This window comes from Orcinus orca, chromosome 1 (genome assembly GCF_937001465.1).
Source record: "Orcinus orca chromosome 1, mOrcOrc1.1, whole genome shotgun sequence".
NCBI lineage: Eukaryota > Metazoa > Chordata > Mammalia > Artiodactyla > Delphinidae > Orcinus > Orcinus orca.
Window position 1 is genome coordinate 45,579,777 of NC_064559.1, and position 13,206 is coordinate 45,592,982.

Genomic DNA, 13,206 nt, shown 5'->3' on the forward strand with positions numbered 1-13,206 from the left:
AGAGAACCCATTGACTCAGATTTTATGATTAAAATAGGAATGCATGAGAAACTTTTCCCATCCATGGCACCTATAGAGAGGCATTGATTGTGACAGTTAAAGTGCATACTGACAATTCCAGTGTGACTTACTATAGTGCCATAAATGGCCAGGGAGCCGTTTCCAAGTTGCCGAATTCTGTGGCTAATTTCAATATCCATCCCCCTTCTGTTCCACTGGATAGTTGGGGCGGGATCACCTTTCACCTCACAATTCAGGATTGCATTACCACCAAGTGGTTCAATCCAGTTAGAAGGGTAATCACCTTTGAAGACTGGAGGTTCTGGGGAAATAACAAAAGATGAGTATAAGAAAAAGGAAGCTCCAATAATTTCTTTGTGATTTTGATCTATTTAAAAGATAATTTAGTGAAGAGGGGAAAAGCCACTTTTGAGCCCCATGGATCTTCCAGAATTAATTGCTCATGCTAATCAATGAGATAATTTTGTCCATTTCAGTAACCTAAGTGGATGATTCCATTTTGTGCCAAATGATCTCTTTACATACTGCTTACCTACTTTTGAGTTGAATGTTCATAATTTTTTTATGTCATGAATTTGTATATCTGTGAAATAAGACTAAATGGATTAATAAATTGAAGTTATATTGTATTACTATACAATAAGGAGGCAAAACACAAACCATTCATCATAAATAAATTTAAAATAGAAGACTTTTTATCTACCTTTCACATAAACAAATCCAATTGCCTTCACAAAACCAACGCTGTTCTCTGCAGTGCACACATAAGTACCCGAATCTTCTTTTGACATCCTTTCAATAACAAGTTCACTGTGTCCATTTACACTGTCAAAGTGGGCTGAAGGAAACAAGGTAGAAAGCAACATAAATGCCTCTCAGTAACCTAGGAAAATAATCAGTACAGCTCAATATTTTGCAGGTTAGATTTATGAATTGGTTAGCAACTGAACCAAAGAGATCTCATTATGACATTGGAGGAGAGAGCCTTTTCCAGGGATTTCTTCCTGAGCTATTTGCTGTGTCTCTAGACACTTGTTTGAAGAATGAAAAAAAAAGAAGGAACAGGAGAAGAGAATGAAAACAAACATCTTTCAAAATTAATTTTCGATTTGAAGTACACCTTTCATCTCAAAGGGTTGCCTAAAGCTGGCTCACAGTCTCTCTGGGTTTCAAAAAATCTTTCATTCAGAAATATGACATTTTCCATTTCATTTCTCACACCACTTTTCCTCCCAAACAATTTACATCAAAACATAATTCAACTGACCTGGCAGCTCAGAGGGGAAATCATGAAAATGTACGCTAGTTAGGTAATAAATAATAACAACAAGATTAATTTTGTAATAATTTGAACTTCTCCATAGGTGATGATGATATAAATATTTACAAAGGTATTTACAATACTTGGAATAGAGTATAAGATAAACATCCTAATCCTAAAATAATCAATACTAAATAAGATTTTGATTAGACCAGCCAATATCTGATTATGTTAAGTATGTTTACCTTGCATGTTCTCTCCCATTCAAATTATAAAGTTTCATACTGCTGAATATTATGTGGAAAATTAAGCTTTAAAAATTTAAATAGCTAAGTTAGTACTACGCCTTCAGAAAAGAGTACTGATTAAGTTTTTAGAGTTTATTTTTCTTTAGTAAGATATACTATTATTGTTAAGGTGATACAGTTGGTGAATTCTAGTGATTAACATAAATCTTCATAGCAGAGAAAACTCAAGCTTATTACTAATTTTCCAGCAAGGCATTTGTAAATGCAGTACTTCAGAACTCAATTTTGGGATGCAACACTTTCTCTTTACAGACAATATTTTTATGCTGGTCATAAAGTCTAACAAATAGAGACACTTGTCCTCCCAGGGATGAGGGCTCCTGGGCTTTAAAAAAAAATGGAGATTGTTTTTGAGTTCTCTATGGGTGTACCATTCACTTCTTAAGAATTAAATTACCAACCTGGGATAATATTGTTATTGAAGGTCCATGTTAACTTGGGCAATGGAATACCAGTTGCTTTACAGTTTAATCGTAGCTGTTCTCCTTTATTTAATGACACATCTCCAGGAAGTTCAGTAAAAGTGGGGAGAACATGCACAGTCAGGCTGACGGTGTGTGTGTCTTCACCTGCAGCATTGTTAGCAACGCAGGTATAGGTGCCAGAATCCTCTGGCTTAAAGAAAGAAAAACCATACGGCTTAAAATTACATAATCTTACATTATACTACATATAATACATAAAGTTACATAGCTTGGTTCCCAAAGGAGCACTCTTTAAAGACAGTTTAAATTTCCATCTTGTAGTCTGAACCATCTGGCTAGCTTTTAAATAACATAATTTAAAATGTATAAGAATTTAAACAAAAGCCCATACCTTATAGAACTATAGAATTTATAATAATAAGATCTCAGAAAACTTTAAAGTTTATTAAACATCAACTGCTGTACTGCAATGTACAAATAAAGAGCAAATAGTCCCAAAGGCTGTTAGAATCTTGACAGCATAGTTGGCTCTCTGGGTAATGTGGCACCAAAGTCCACCAAAATTATCAAAGGAAATGGCAAGAGTAAGGGCGATAACACCCGCAATTCCAAAATTTCACCTGCTAAATCCAGCTCTTGACACTCACTTTATTAGATGTATTGGCAGCATTTGACACAATTCTGGCTTCCTTCTTTTTAAAACCATGTCTTCACTTGGCTTCCAGGACACCTCATTCCCCTAGTTTCCTTCCTACTTCACTGGTTGCTCCTTTTCCAACTCCTTTTGCTGGCTTCCCCTCCACATTAATGTCTTTATGTTGGTATGTGAGAGGGCTCAGTCTTAGTTCTCTTTTCTTCTGTATCTGCACTCACCTCTTTGGTGATCTCATCCAGTCTTATGGCTTTAAATATCATCTATCTACTGATGAGTAACAGGATGTCCAGCCCAGATCTTCCTTCCAAATTCCAACTAAACTTTTCATTCCAACTCTCTGCTTAGATGTCTAAAAGACGTCTCACACTCATGTCCAAAACTGAACTCCCCATTTCCCCTTCCTGTTCTATCTGCAGCCTTCACACCATCTCAGTTGATGGCTACTTTGTTCTTCCAGTTGTTCATGCCTTTGTTCTTAGACATTTGAGTTATCCTTTATTCTTTTCTTTTTCAGACTCTACTTGCAATCTAGCTAGGAAATCCTAGCTTCAAAGTATGTGCAAAATCCAATCACCTCTCACCCCTTCTCTGCTAATGTTCAGCTTCTTTTTTTAAATTAATTTTTATTGGAGGATGGTTACTTTACAATTCTGCGTTAGCTTCAACTGCACAACAAAATGAATCAGCCATATGCATACAGATATCCCCTCCCTTTTGGACCTCCCTCCCATTTAGGTTACCACAGTGCACTAGGTGTGTTCCCTGTGCTGTACAGTATGTTCCCATCAGTTGTCCATTTTACACACAGTATCTGGATAAAGAAGATGTGGTACATATATACAATGGAATATTAATCAGCCATAAAAAGGAATGAAATTGGGTCAGAGACGTGGATTGACCTAATGTTCAGCTTTGAGTCCTATAATCTCTCCTCTGCCTCCAGACCATCTTCCCAACTGGTCTTTTCTCTTTCTATCCTTGCCTCCCTACTGTATATTCTCATGGAATAGGAGGAGGAGGAAGAGGGGTGGGGGGAGGGAAGGGGGAGGAGGAGCCAATGCAATGTTGCAAAAACATAAGGCAGACCACATTGTTCCCCTGCTCAAAACCTGTAATGGATTCTGATTTTACTCAGAGTAAAATGCAAAATTGTTATGACCTGCAGGACACTACATGTATCTGGCTTTCATTTTTCTCTGACTTCTTTCTCTCTCTTTTCATTCTTTTTCTTCTTTGCTTTCACTGGCCTTCTGTTTCTCAAATACATCAGACATGTTCCTACCTTACATTCTTGTGTTCTTTGCACCCACCTTAATTTCTTTGCCCCCAAAATCTGTGGGAGGAGCATCCCAGTTTTCTCTGCCTGGGATGCTTCTCTTCCAGATATTTGCTTAGCTAACTCACTTCCTTCAAATTTTGCTCAAAATGTCTCCTTCCCAAAGGACATTTACCCTGACTATGCTATTTAAAAATGTAACCTGGGGCTTCCCTGGCGGCGCAGTGGTTGAGAGTCCGCCTGCCGATGCAGGGGACACGGGTTCGTGCCCCGGTCGGGGAAGATCCCACATGCTGTGGAGCAGCTCAGCCCGTGAGCCATGGCTGCTGAGCCTGTGCGGCTCCACAATGGGAGAGGCCACAACAGTGAGAGGCCCGCGTACCGCAAAAAAAAAAAAAAAAAAAAAAAGTAACCTGTACTCCTCCAACTTCTGATCCCCTTTACCCTGCTCTTCTTTTATTTTTCATACCAGTTGTTTTCTTTCTTTTCAGTTTGTTTTCTTTTCTTTTTTATTTGTTATTGTCTATCTCTCTCCTCTAGAAATAAACTCCACGAGGGCAAGGATCTTTGATTCTTTTGTTCCCTGATGTATTTATTCCCAGTGCCTAAATCAGTGTTGATCACACTGATAAATAAATATTTGTTGAATTAATGACTGAATGCTTCTGACTGCGTTAAGGTCCATATTACAGACTTTTTCTTCTTTTCAAAAAGTTTAAGAATATATATTTTTGCATTGAAGCATCAAAAAACTGATTGGAAATGCAGCATAAAAACTGTAATTACTCATTATAGATATAATCTAAATTTGGTTGGTTGTATACTCATTTTTTTAAAGGCAAACAGGAATAAGTCATATTCCATGTAAAGGTCTCCCCACTCTGACACCACTTAGCTATTCTTAAAATTCCCAGGTTATAACAACTTAAGTTTAAAATCAAGGATTTTATGGAAGTAAAGCTTTTGAAAATCTGGATTGCACATATTATTCACAAATAGACTTCTTATCATTTGTGTCCTTCATCCAGTTTTTATAAGCTACCTTATTGTTGATATATTTCTTAATGTATCTGAGTCACTGTCTCACTAAAAGTCTAAACTTTTCTTACTTAATTTCTTCAGGTCTAAGAGTGATTAAGGGGCCTAATTCAACATTCTTGAACCTGGGAGTAATCCCTACTGGAGATATTTACCAGCTTAAACAAACAAACAAATTTATCCTTATTTTATCAATTCTAAAATTCATAGTTTTAACTTTTAATATCTCTGAATTTGGGATACAACTTAAAAATTGATGATCTTCTCTAGTTTACTTGACTATATATTTTTGTCTTAGTAGCACATAAAATATTGGTGCATCTTAGAATTGATGGAAACTTAGATTTGAATAAATACACTTTCTACTAGCACATGAGACAGAGTTAACCTATCACTAGAGCTATTTATCTGGTAATTCCAGGAGTCTGGCTAAAGGCTGAAATTATACTGTGAAGTGAATGTGATCAATTTATCATTTTAATTTGTTCAAATTTAATTCTATGAAGACTTTGTAATGAAATTTAGGCACTTTGAAGGGTAATGAAAAGGAATAAGATAGGCACAAAAGCTCTGAAAGTGATTCACATTTTAATCATGTTTAATATTTAGTACCAAGTGTTGATACTCTCAAACCACTTTTTTTAAAAAGTCATGTGGTATGCATAGATACAGATTCCTCTTCAAGTGGGCGCACACTGAAAAACTGAGATGCTTCCCATAGCTACAATTTTGCAGACTGGCGACGTACCACCTAAGTATATTCAAAAACCCCAGCTTGCACTGATCCCTAAGACTAAGAGTTATTTAAAAACCTGAAAAGAGCAAAAAGCCTGCTTTTTGTATTTGCTTAATAATACATCAGACATTCTTACATCTCTACTCTTCTAACCATCCTCATGCATCGTTACAAACATGGAATATAACAGAGGCTTAGAATTTTTCCTGATAAACACAGATTTCCACAAAAATAATTTTAGAAGGAGGCCACTTATGAGTTCTCACGATCTGCTAAATACTATTCTCGGGGACATAAAATGAAATATGTGTAAAATTAATTCTTTGACCTGAATTTATAAGAGTACTTTCTTTCCTTTCATTATTAAAATATACATTTCCGAGCTAAGTCACTAAATGTAAAAAGGTGAATTAATAATCTGGCTTAATGTATCTATTCGTATCTATTAAACTTACCACAACATTTTCCAGAATGAGCTCCCCATAGGGTTCGACAGTGTGTTTTCCTAACAAGTTAGCCAAAAGAACATTGTCTTTTTTCCAGTTAATCGCTGGTGTGGGGATTCCATCAGCCACGCATGGAAGAACGGCTTGTGAATTCTCATTGACGGTGTAATGTACTTCTGTACTTTGAATTCTAGGTGGTACTATGAAGAGTTTAAAAATGATAGGTATTCAGGATGTTGAATTCAATAATATCTTTATTCACACTGAAAATTAACACACAATAGACTTTCTTGAGGGTAACTTGCTAGAAATACTAACAAAATTTATCAAGCTGTTTACTTGTTTCTTACTATGAAAGCAATCCATATTTTTGATGCTAGCAAGAATTCTAATGCATCTGTACTTGTTGAATATCAATTTCTGAAAAAATGACAGAACTGGTGAGAAATATTTAGATTTTATTTGACTTCCTGACTTTTCCTTACTTGAGTTTCTTTTGCTTATTGCAGTAAGGTAAAATAAACAAGAGCAACTAAAACCAAAAATGCTTCTATAGTTGTATAATTGCTAGATTTGTATCACAGAGATATTGTGAGGATAGACTAATAAAAGTCCCTAGTTAAAAACACTGTAAAATACTCACCCCATATTAAATATCACAAAGTGCTAAAGAAAAAACTACTTATTGCAATATTTCACATGTGTTACAACAAATGCAAGTAAAACCAGAAAAGACATTTAATTCAGTTTTTATACTGTCACAGAGAAATTCTTACAGTGATTTCATAATTCTGTGCAAATACTGCCTTTGCCTCAAATTTTTTTGAAATAGAATTTAGGCAATATAGAAAGGACAATTGACTATTTCAGGGTACTAACAAATACTTTAGTGAACTTGGAACTAAGATATTCACTTCTAAAAGAAAGGCATAAAAATATTAAGAATACTTGGCTCAAAAAGTAAAAATAGAGATTGGTTCAAGACGGCAAAGTAGAAGGACGTGTGCTCACTCCCTCTTGCAAGAGCACTGGAATCACAACTAATTGCTGAACAATCACTGACAGGAAGACATGGGAACTCACCAAAAAAGATACCCCACATGCAAAGACAAAGGAGAAGCTGAAGTGAGACGGCAGGCAGGGCGCTATCACAATAAATTCAAATTCCATAACCGCTGGGTGGGTGACTCACAAACTGGAGAACAACTATACCACAGAAGTCCACCTACTGGAGTGAAGGTTCTGAGTCCCATGTCAGGCTTACCAACCTGGGGGTCCGGCAACGGGAGGAGGAATTTCTAGAGAATCAGACTGTGAAGGCTAGTGAGATTTGATTGCAGGACTTTGACAGGACTGGGGGGAAACAGAGACTCCACTCTTGGAGGGCACACACAAAGTAGTGTGTGCATCGGGACCCAGGGGAAGGAGCAGTGGCCCCATAGGAGACTGAACCAGACCTACCTGCTAGGGGTGGAGGGTCTCCTGTAGAGGTGGGGGGCAGCTGTGGCTCACCAAGGGACAAGGACACTGGCAGCAGAAGTTGTGGGAAGTATTCCTTGGCGTGAGCCCTCCCAGAGTCTGCCATAAGCCCCACCAAAGAGCCCAGGTAGGCTCCAGTGTTGGGTCGTCTCAGACCAAACAACCAACAGGGAGGGAACCCAGCCCCACCCATCAGCAGACAAGCAGATTAAAGATTTATTGAGCTCTATCAACCACCAGTCCCTCCCATCAGGAAACTTCCACAAGCCTCTTAGATAGCCTCATCCACAAGAGGGCAGACAGCAGAAGCAAGAAGAATTACAATCCTGCAGCCGGTGGGACAAAACCCACATTCACAGAAAGACAGACGGCTATGTACCAGATGAAGGAACAAGATAAAACCACAGAAAAACAACTAACTGAAATGGAGACAGGCAATCTTCCAGAAAAAGAATTCAGAATAATGATAGTGGAGATGATCCAGGACCTTGGAAAAAGAATGGAGGCAAAGATCGAGAAGATGAAAGAAATGTTTAACAAAGACCTAGAAGAATTAAAGAACGAACAAACACAGATGAACAATACAATAACTGAAATGAAAACTATACTAGAAGGAATCAATAGCAGAATAACTGAGGCAGAAGAACGGATAAGTGACCTGGAAGACAGAATGGTGGAATTCACTGCTGCTGAACACAGTAAAGAAAAAAGAATGAAAACAACTAAAGACAGCCTAAGAGACCTCTGGGACAACATTAAACGCAACAACATTCGCATTATAGGGTCCCAAAAGGAGAAGAGAAAGAGAAAGGACCCGAGAAAATATTTCAAGAGATTATAGTTGAAAATTTCCCCAACATGGGAAAGGAAATAGCCACCCAAGTCCAGGAAGCGCAGAGAGTGCCACACAGGATAAACCCAAGGAGAAATACGCTGAGACACATAGTAATCAAATTGGCAAAAATTAAAGACAAAGAAAAATTATTGAAAGCAGCAAGGGAAAAACGACAAATAACATACAAGGGAACTCCCATAAAGTTAACAGCTGATTTCTCAGCAGAAACTCTACAAGCCAGAAGGGGCTGGCATGATATACTTAAAGTGATGAAAGGGAAGAACCAGAACCAAGATTATTCTACCCGGCAAGGATCTCATTTAGATTCGATGGAGAAATCAAAAGCTTTACAGACAAGCAAGAACTAAGAGAATTCAGCACCACCAAACCAGCTCTACAACAAATGCTAAAGGAACCTCTCTAAGTGGGAAACACAAGAGAAGAAAAGGATCTACAAACACAAACCCAAAACAATTAAAAAAATGGCAATAGGAACATACATATCAATAATTTCCTTAAAAGTGAATGGATTAAGTGCTCCAACCAAAAGACACAGGCTTGCTGAATGGATACAAAAACAAGACCCATATATATGCTGTCTACAAGAGACGCACTTCAGACCTAGGGACACATACAGACTGAAAGTGAGGGGATGGAAAAAGATATTCCATGCAAATGGAAATCAAAAGAAAGCTGGAGTAGCAATTCTCATATCAGATAAAATAGACTTTAAAATAAAGAATGTTACAAGAGACAAGGAAGGACACTACGTAATGATCGAGGGATCAATCCAAGAAGAAGATATAACAATTATAAATATATATGCACCCAACACAGGAGCACCTCAATACATAAGGCAAATGCAAACAGCTCTAAAAAAGGATATCAACAGTAACACAATAACAGTGGGGGACTTTTTACATTTTTTACACTTTTTTACACTTTTTACATTTACACCAATGGACAGATCATCTGAACAGATAATTAATAAGGAAACAGAAGCTTTAAATGACACAACAGACCAGATAGATTTAATTGATATTCATAGGACTTTCCATCCAAAAACAGTAGATTACACTTTCTTCTCAAGTGCGCATAGAATATTCTCCAGGATAGATCACATCTTGGGTCACAAATAAAGCCTCAGTAAATTTAAGAAAATTGAAATCATATCAAGTATCTCTTCTGACCACAACACTATGAGATTTGAAATCAATTAAAGGGAAAAAAAATGTAAAAAACAGAAACACATGGAGGCTAAACAATATGTTACTAAATAACCAAGAGATCACTGAAGAAATCAAAGAGGAAATCAAAAAATGCCTACAGACAAACGACAGTGAAAACATGACGATCCAAAACCTATGAGATGCAGCAAAAGCAGTTCTAAGAGGGAAGTTTATAGCTATACAAGCCTACCTCAAGAAACGAGAAACGTCTCAAATAAACAATGTAACCTTACACCTAAAGGACCTAGAGAAAGAAGAACAAACAAAACCCAAAGTTAGCAGAAGGAAAGAAATCATAAAGATCAGATCAGAAATAAATGAAATAGAAGCAAAGAAAACAATAGCAAAGATCAATAAAACTAAAAGCTGGTTCTTTGAGAAGATAAACAAAATTGATAAACCATTACCCAGACTCATCAAGAAAAAGAGGGAGAGGACTCAAATCAATAAAATTAGAAATGAAAAAGGAGAAGTTACAACAGACACCACAGAAATACAAAGCATACTAAGAGACTACTACAAGCAACTCTATGCCAATAAAATGGACAACCTGGAAGAAATGGACAAATTCTTAGAAAGGTATAACGTCCAAGACTGAATCAGGAAGAAATAGAAAATATGAACAGACCAACCACAAGTAATGAAATTGAAACTGTGATTAAAATTCTTCCAAGAAACAAAAGTCCAGGATCAGATGGCTTCACAGGTGAATTCTATCAAACATTTAGAGAAGAGCTAACACCCATCCTTCTCAAACTCTTCCAAAACATTGCAGAGGAAGGAACACTCCCAAACTCATTCTGTGAGGCCACCATCACACTGATACCAAAACCAAACAAAGACACTACAAAATAGAAAATTACAGACCAATATCACTGATGAACATAAATGCAAAAATCCTCAACAAAATACTAGCAAACAGAATCCAACAACACATTAAAAGGATCATACACCATGATTAAGTGAGATTATCCGAGAGATGCAGTGATTCTTCAATATATGCAAATCAATCAATGTGATACACCATATTAACAAATTGAAGAATAAAAACCATATGATCATCTCAATAGATGCAGAAAAAGCTTTTGACAAAATTCAACACCGATTTATGATAAAAACTCTCCAGAAAGTGGGCATAGAGGGAACCTACTTCAACATAATAAAGGCCATATACAACAAACCCAGAGCAAACATCATTCTCAATGGTGAAAAACTGAAAGCATTGCATCTAAGATCAGGAATAAGACAAGGATGTCCACTCTCACCACTATTATTCAGTATAGTTTTGGATAGCTATGGCAATCAGAGAAGAAAAAGAAATAAAAGGAATACAAGCTGTAAAAGAAGAAGCAAAATTGTCACTGTTTGCAGATGACATGATACTATACATACAGAATCCTAAAGGTGCCACCAGAAAACTACTAGAGCTAATCAATGAATTTGGTAAAGTTGCACGATACAAAATTAATGCACAGAAATCTCTTGCATTCTTATACACTAATGATGAAAAATCTGAAAGAGATATTAAGGTAACACTCCTATTTACCATTGCAACCAAAAGAATAAAATACCTAGGAAGAAACCTACCTAGGGAGACAAAAGACCTGTATGCAGAAAACTATAAGACACTGATGAAAGAAATTAAAGATGATACCAACAGATGGAGAGATATACCATGTTCTTGGATTGGAAGAATCAATATTGTGAAAATGAATGTATTACCAAAAGCAAACTACAGATTCAATGCAATCCCTATCAAATTACCAATGGCATTTTTTACAGAAGTACAACAAAAAAATCTTTAAATCTGTATGGAGACACAAAAGACTGCAAATAGCCAAAGCAGATTTGAGGGAAAAAAACGGAGCTGGAGGAATCAGACTCCCTGACTTCAGACTATACTACAAAGCTACAGTAATCTAGACAGTATGGTACTGGCACAAAAACAGAAATATAGATCAATGGAACAGGATAGAAAGCCCAGAAATAAACCCACGCACCTATGGTCAACTAACCTATCACAAAGGAGGCAAGGATACACAATGGAGAAGAGACGGTCCCTTCAATAAGTGGTGCTGGGAAAACTGGACAGCTAATATAAAAGAATGAAATTAGAACACTCCGTAACACCATACACAAAAATAAACTCAAAGTGGATTAGAGACCTAAATGTAACACCGGACACTATAAAACTCTTTGAGGAAAACATAGGAAGAACACTCTTTGACATAAATCACAGCAAGATATTTTTTGATCCAACTCCTAGAGTAATGGAAATAAAAACAAAAATAAACAAATGGGACCCAATGAAACTTCAAAGCTTTTGCACAGCAAAGGAAACCATAAACAAGATGAAACGACAACCCTCAGTAGGGGACAAAAATATTTGTAAATGAATCATCGGACAAAGGATTAATCTCCAAAATATATAAACAGCTCATGCAGCTCAATATTAAAAATACAAACAACCCAAAACAAAAATGGGCAGAAGACCTAAATAGACATTTCTCTAAAGAAGACATACAGATGGCCAAGAAACACATGAAAAGCTGCTCAACATCACTAATTATTAGAGAAATGCAAATCAAAACTACAGTGAGGCACCCCCTCACACAAGTTAGAATGGGCATCATCAAAAAATCTACAAACAACGAATGATGGAGAGGGTGTGGAGAAAAGGGAACCCTCTTGCACTCTTGGTGGGAATGTAAATTCATACAGCCACTATGGAGAACAGTATGGAGGTTCCTTAAAGAACTAAAAGTAGAATTACCGCATGACCCAGCAATCCCACTACTGGGCATATACCCAGAGAAAACCATAATTGAAAAAGACACATGCACCCCAATGTTCATTGCAGCACTATTTACAATAGCCAGGTCATAGAAGCAATCTAAATGCCCATCGACAGATGAATGGATAAACAAGATGTGGTATATATATACAATGGGATATTACTCAGCCATAAAAAGGAACAAAATTGGGTCATTTGTAGAGACGTGGATGCATCTAGAGACTGTCATATAGAGTGAAGTAAGTCAGAAAGAGAAAAACAAATATCGTATATTAACGCATATATGTGGAACCTAGAAAATGGAACAGATGAACCAGTTTGCAGAGCAGAAATTGAGACACAGAAGTAGAGAAAAAAATCGTATGGACATCAAGGGAGGAAACCTGCGGGGTGGTGGTGTGATGAATTGGGCGATTGGGATTGACATGTATACACTGATGTGTATAAAATGGATGACTAATAAGAAAAAAACAAAAAAGTAAAAATACACTTCCCACAAAACAATAAATTTTGGAAATACATTGCTGAGAAATGGATCAATCTTAATGACATTTTTTAGAACAATTGGTTTCAGCAAAAATTATTTTTTTATCATGAGTAAATATACAAAGATTATGTGAATGATTATATGCATAAACAATAGATAATATGGAAAATCAAAAATGTATTTTGCTGAATGGTATGTCACAAATATTCATTTTTC

At 36.5% G+C, this 13,206-nt stretch overlaps 1 protein-coding gene across 1 annotated transcript in view; it reads right to left on the reverse strand.

Annotated features, from left to right (window-relative positions):
• HMCN1 (hemicentin 1) overlaps positions 1–13,206 on the reverse strand; it is a 534,342-nt gene that overhangs the window by 101,708 nt on the left and 419,428 nt on the right. Inside the window, exons 82-85 of the mRNA XM_004275232.3 lie at positions 6,176–6,366; positions 1,992–2,205; positions 725–859; positions 132–322 (exon numbers count right to left, since the gene is read on the reverse strand). Of these exons, the coding sequence (XP_004275280.1) occupies positions 132–322; positions 725–859; positions 1,992–2,205; positions 6,176–6,366 (731 nt within the window). The remainder of the gene's footprint in view (positions 1–131; positions 323–724; positions 860–1,991; positions 2,206–6,175; positions 6,367–13,206) is intronic.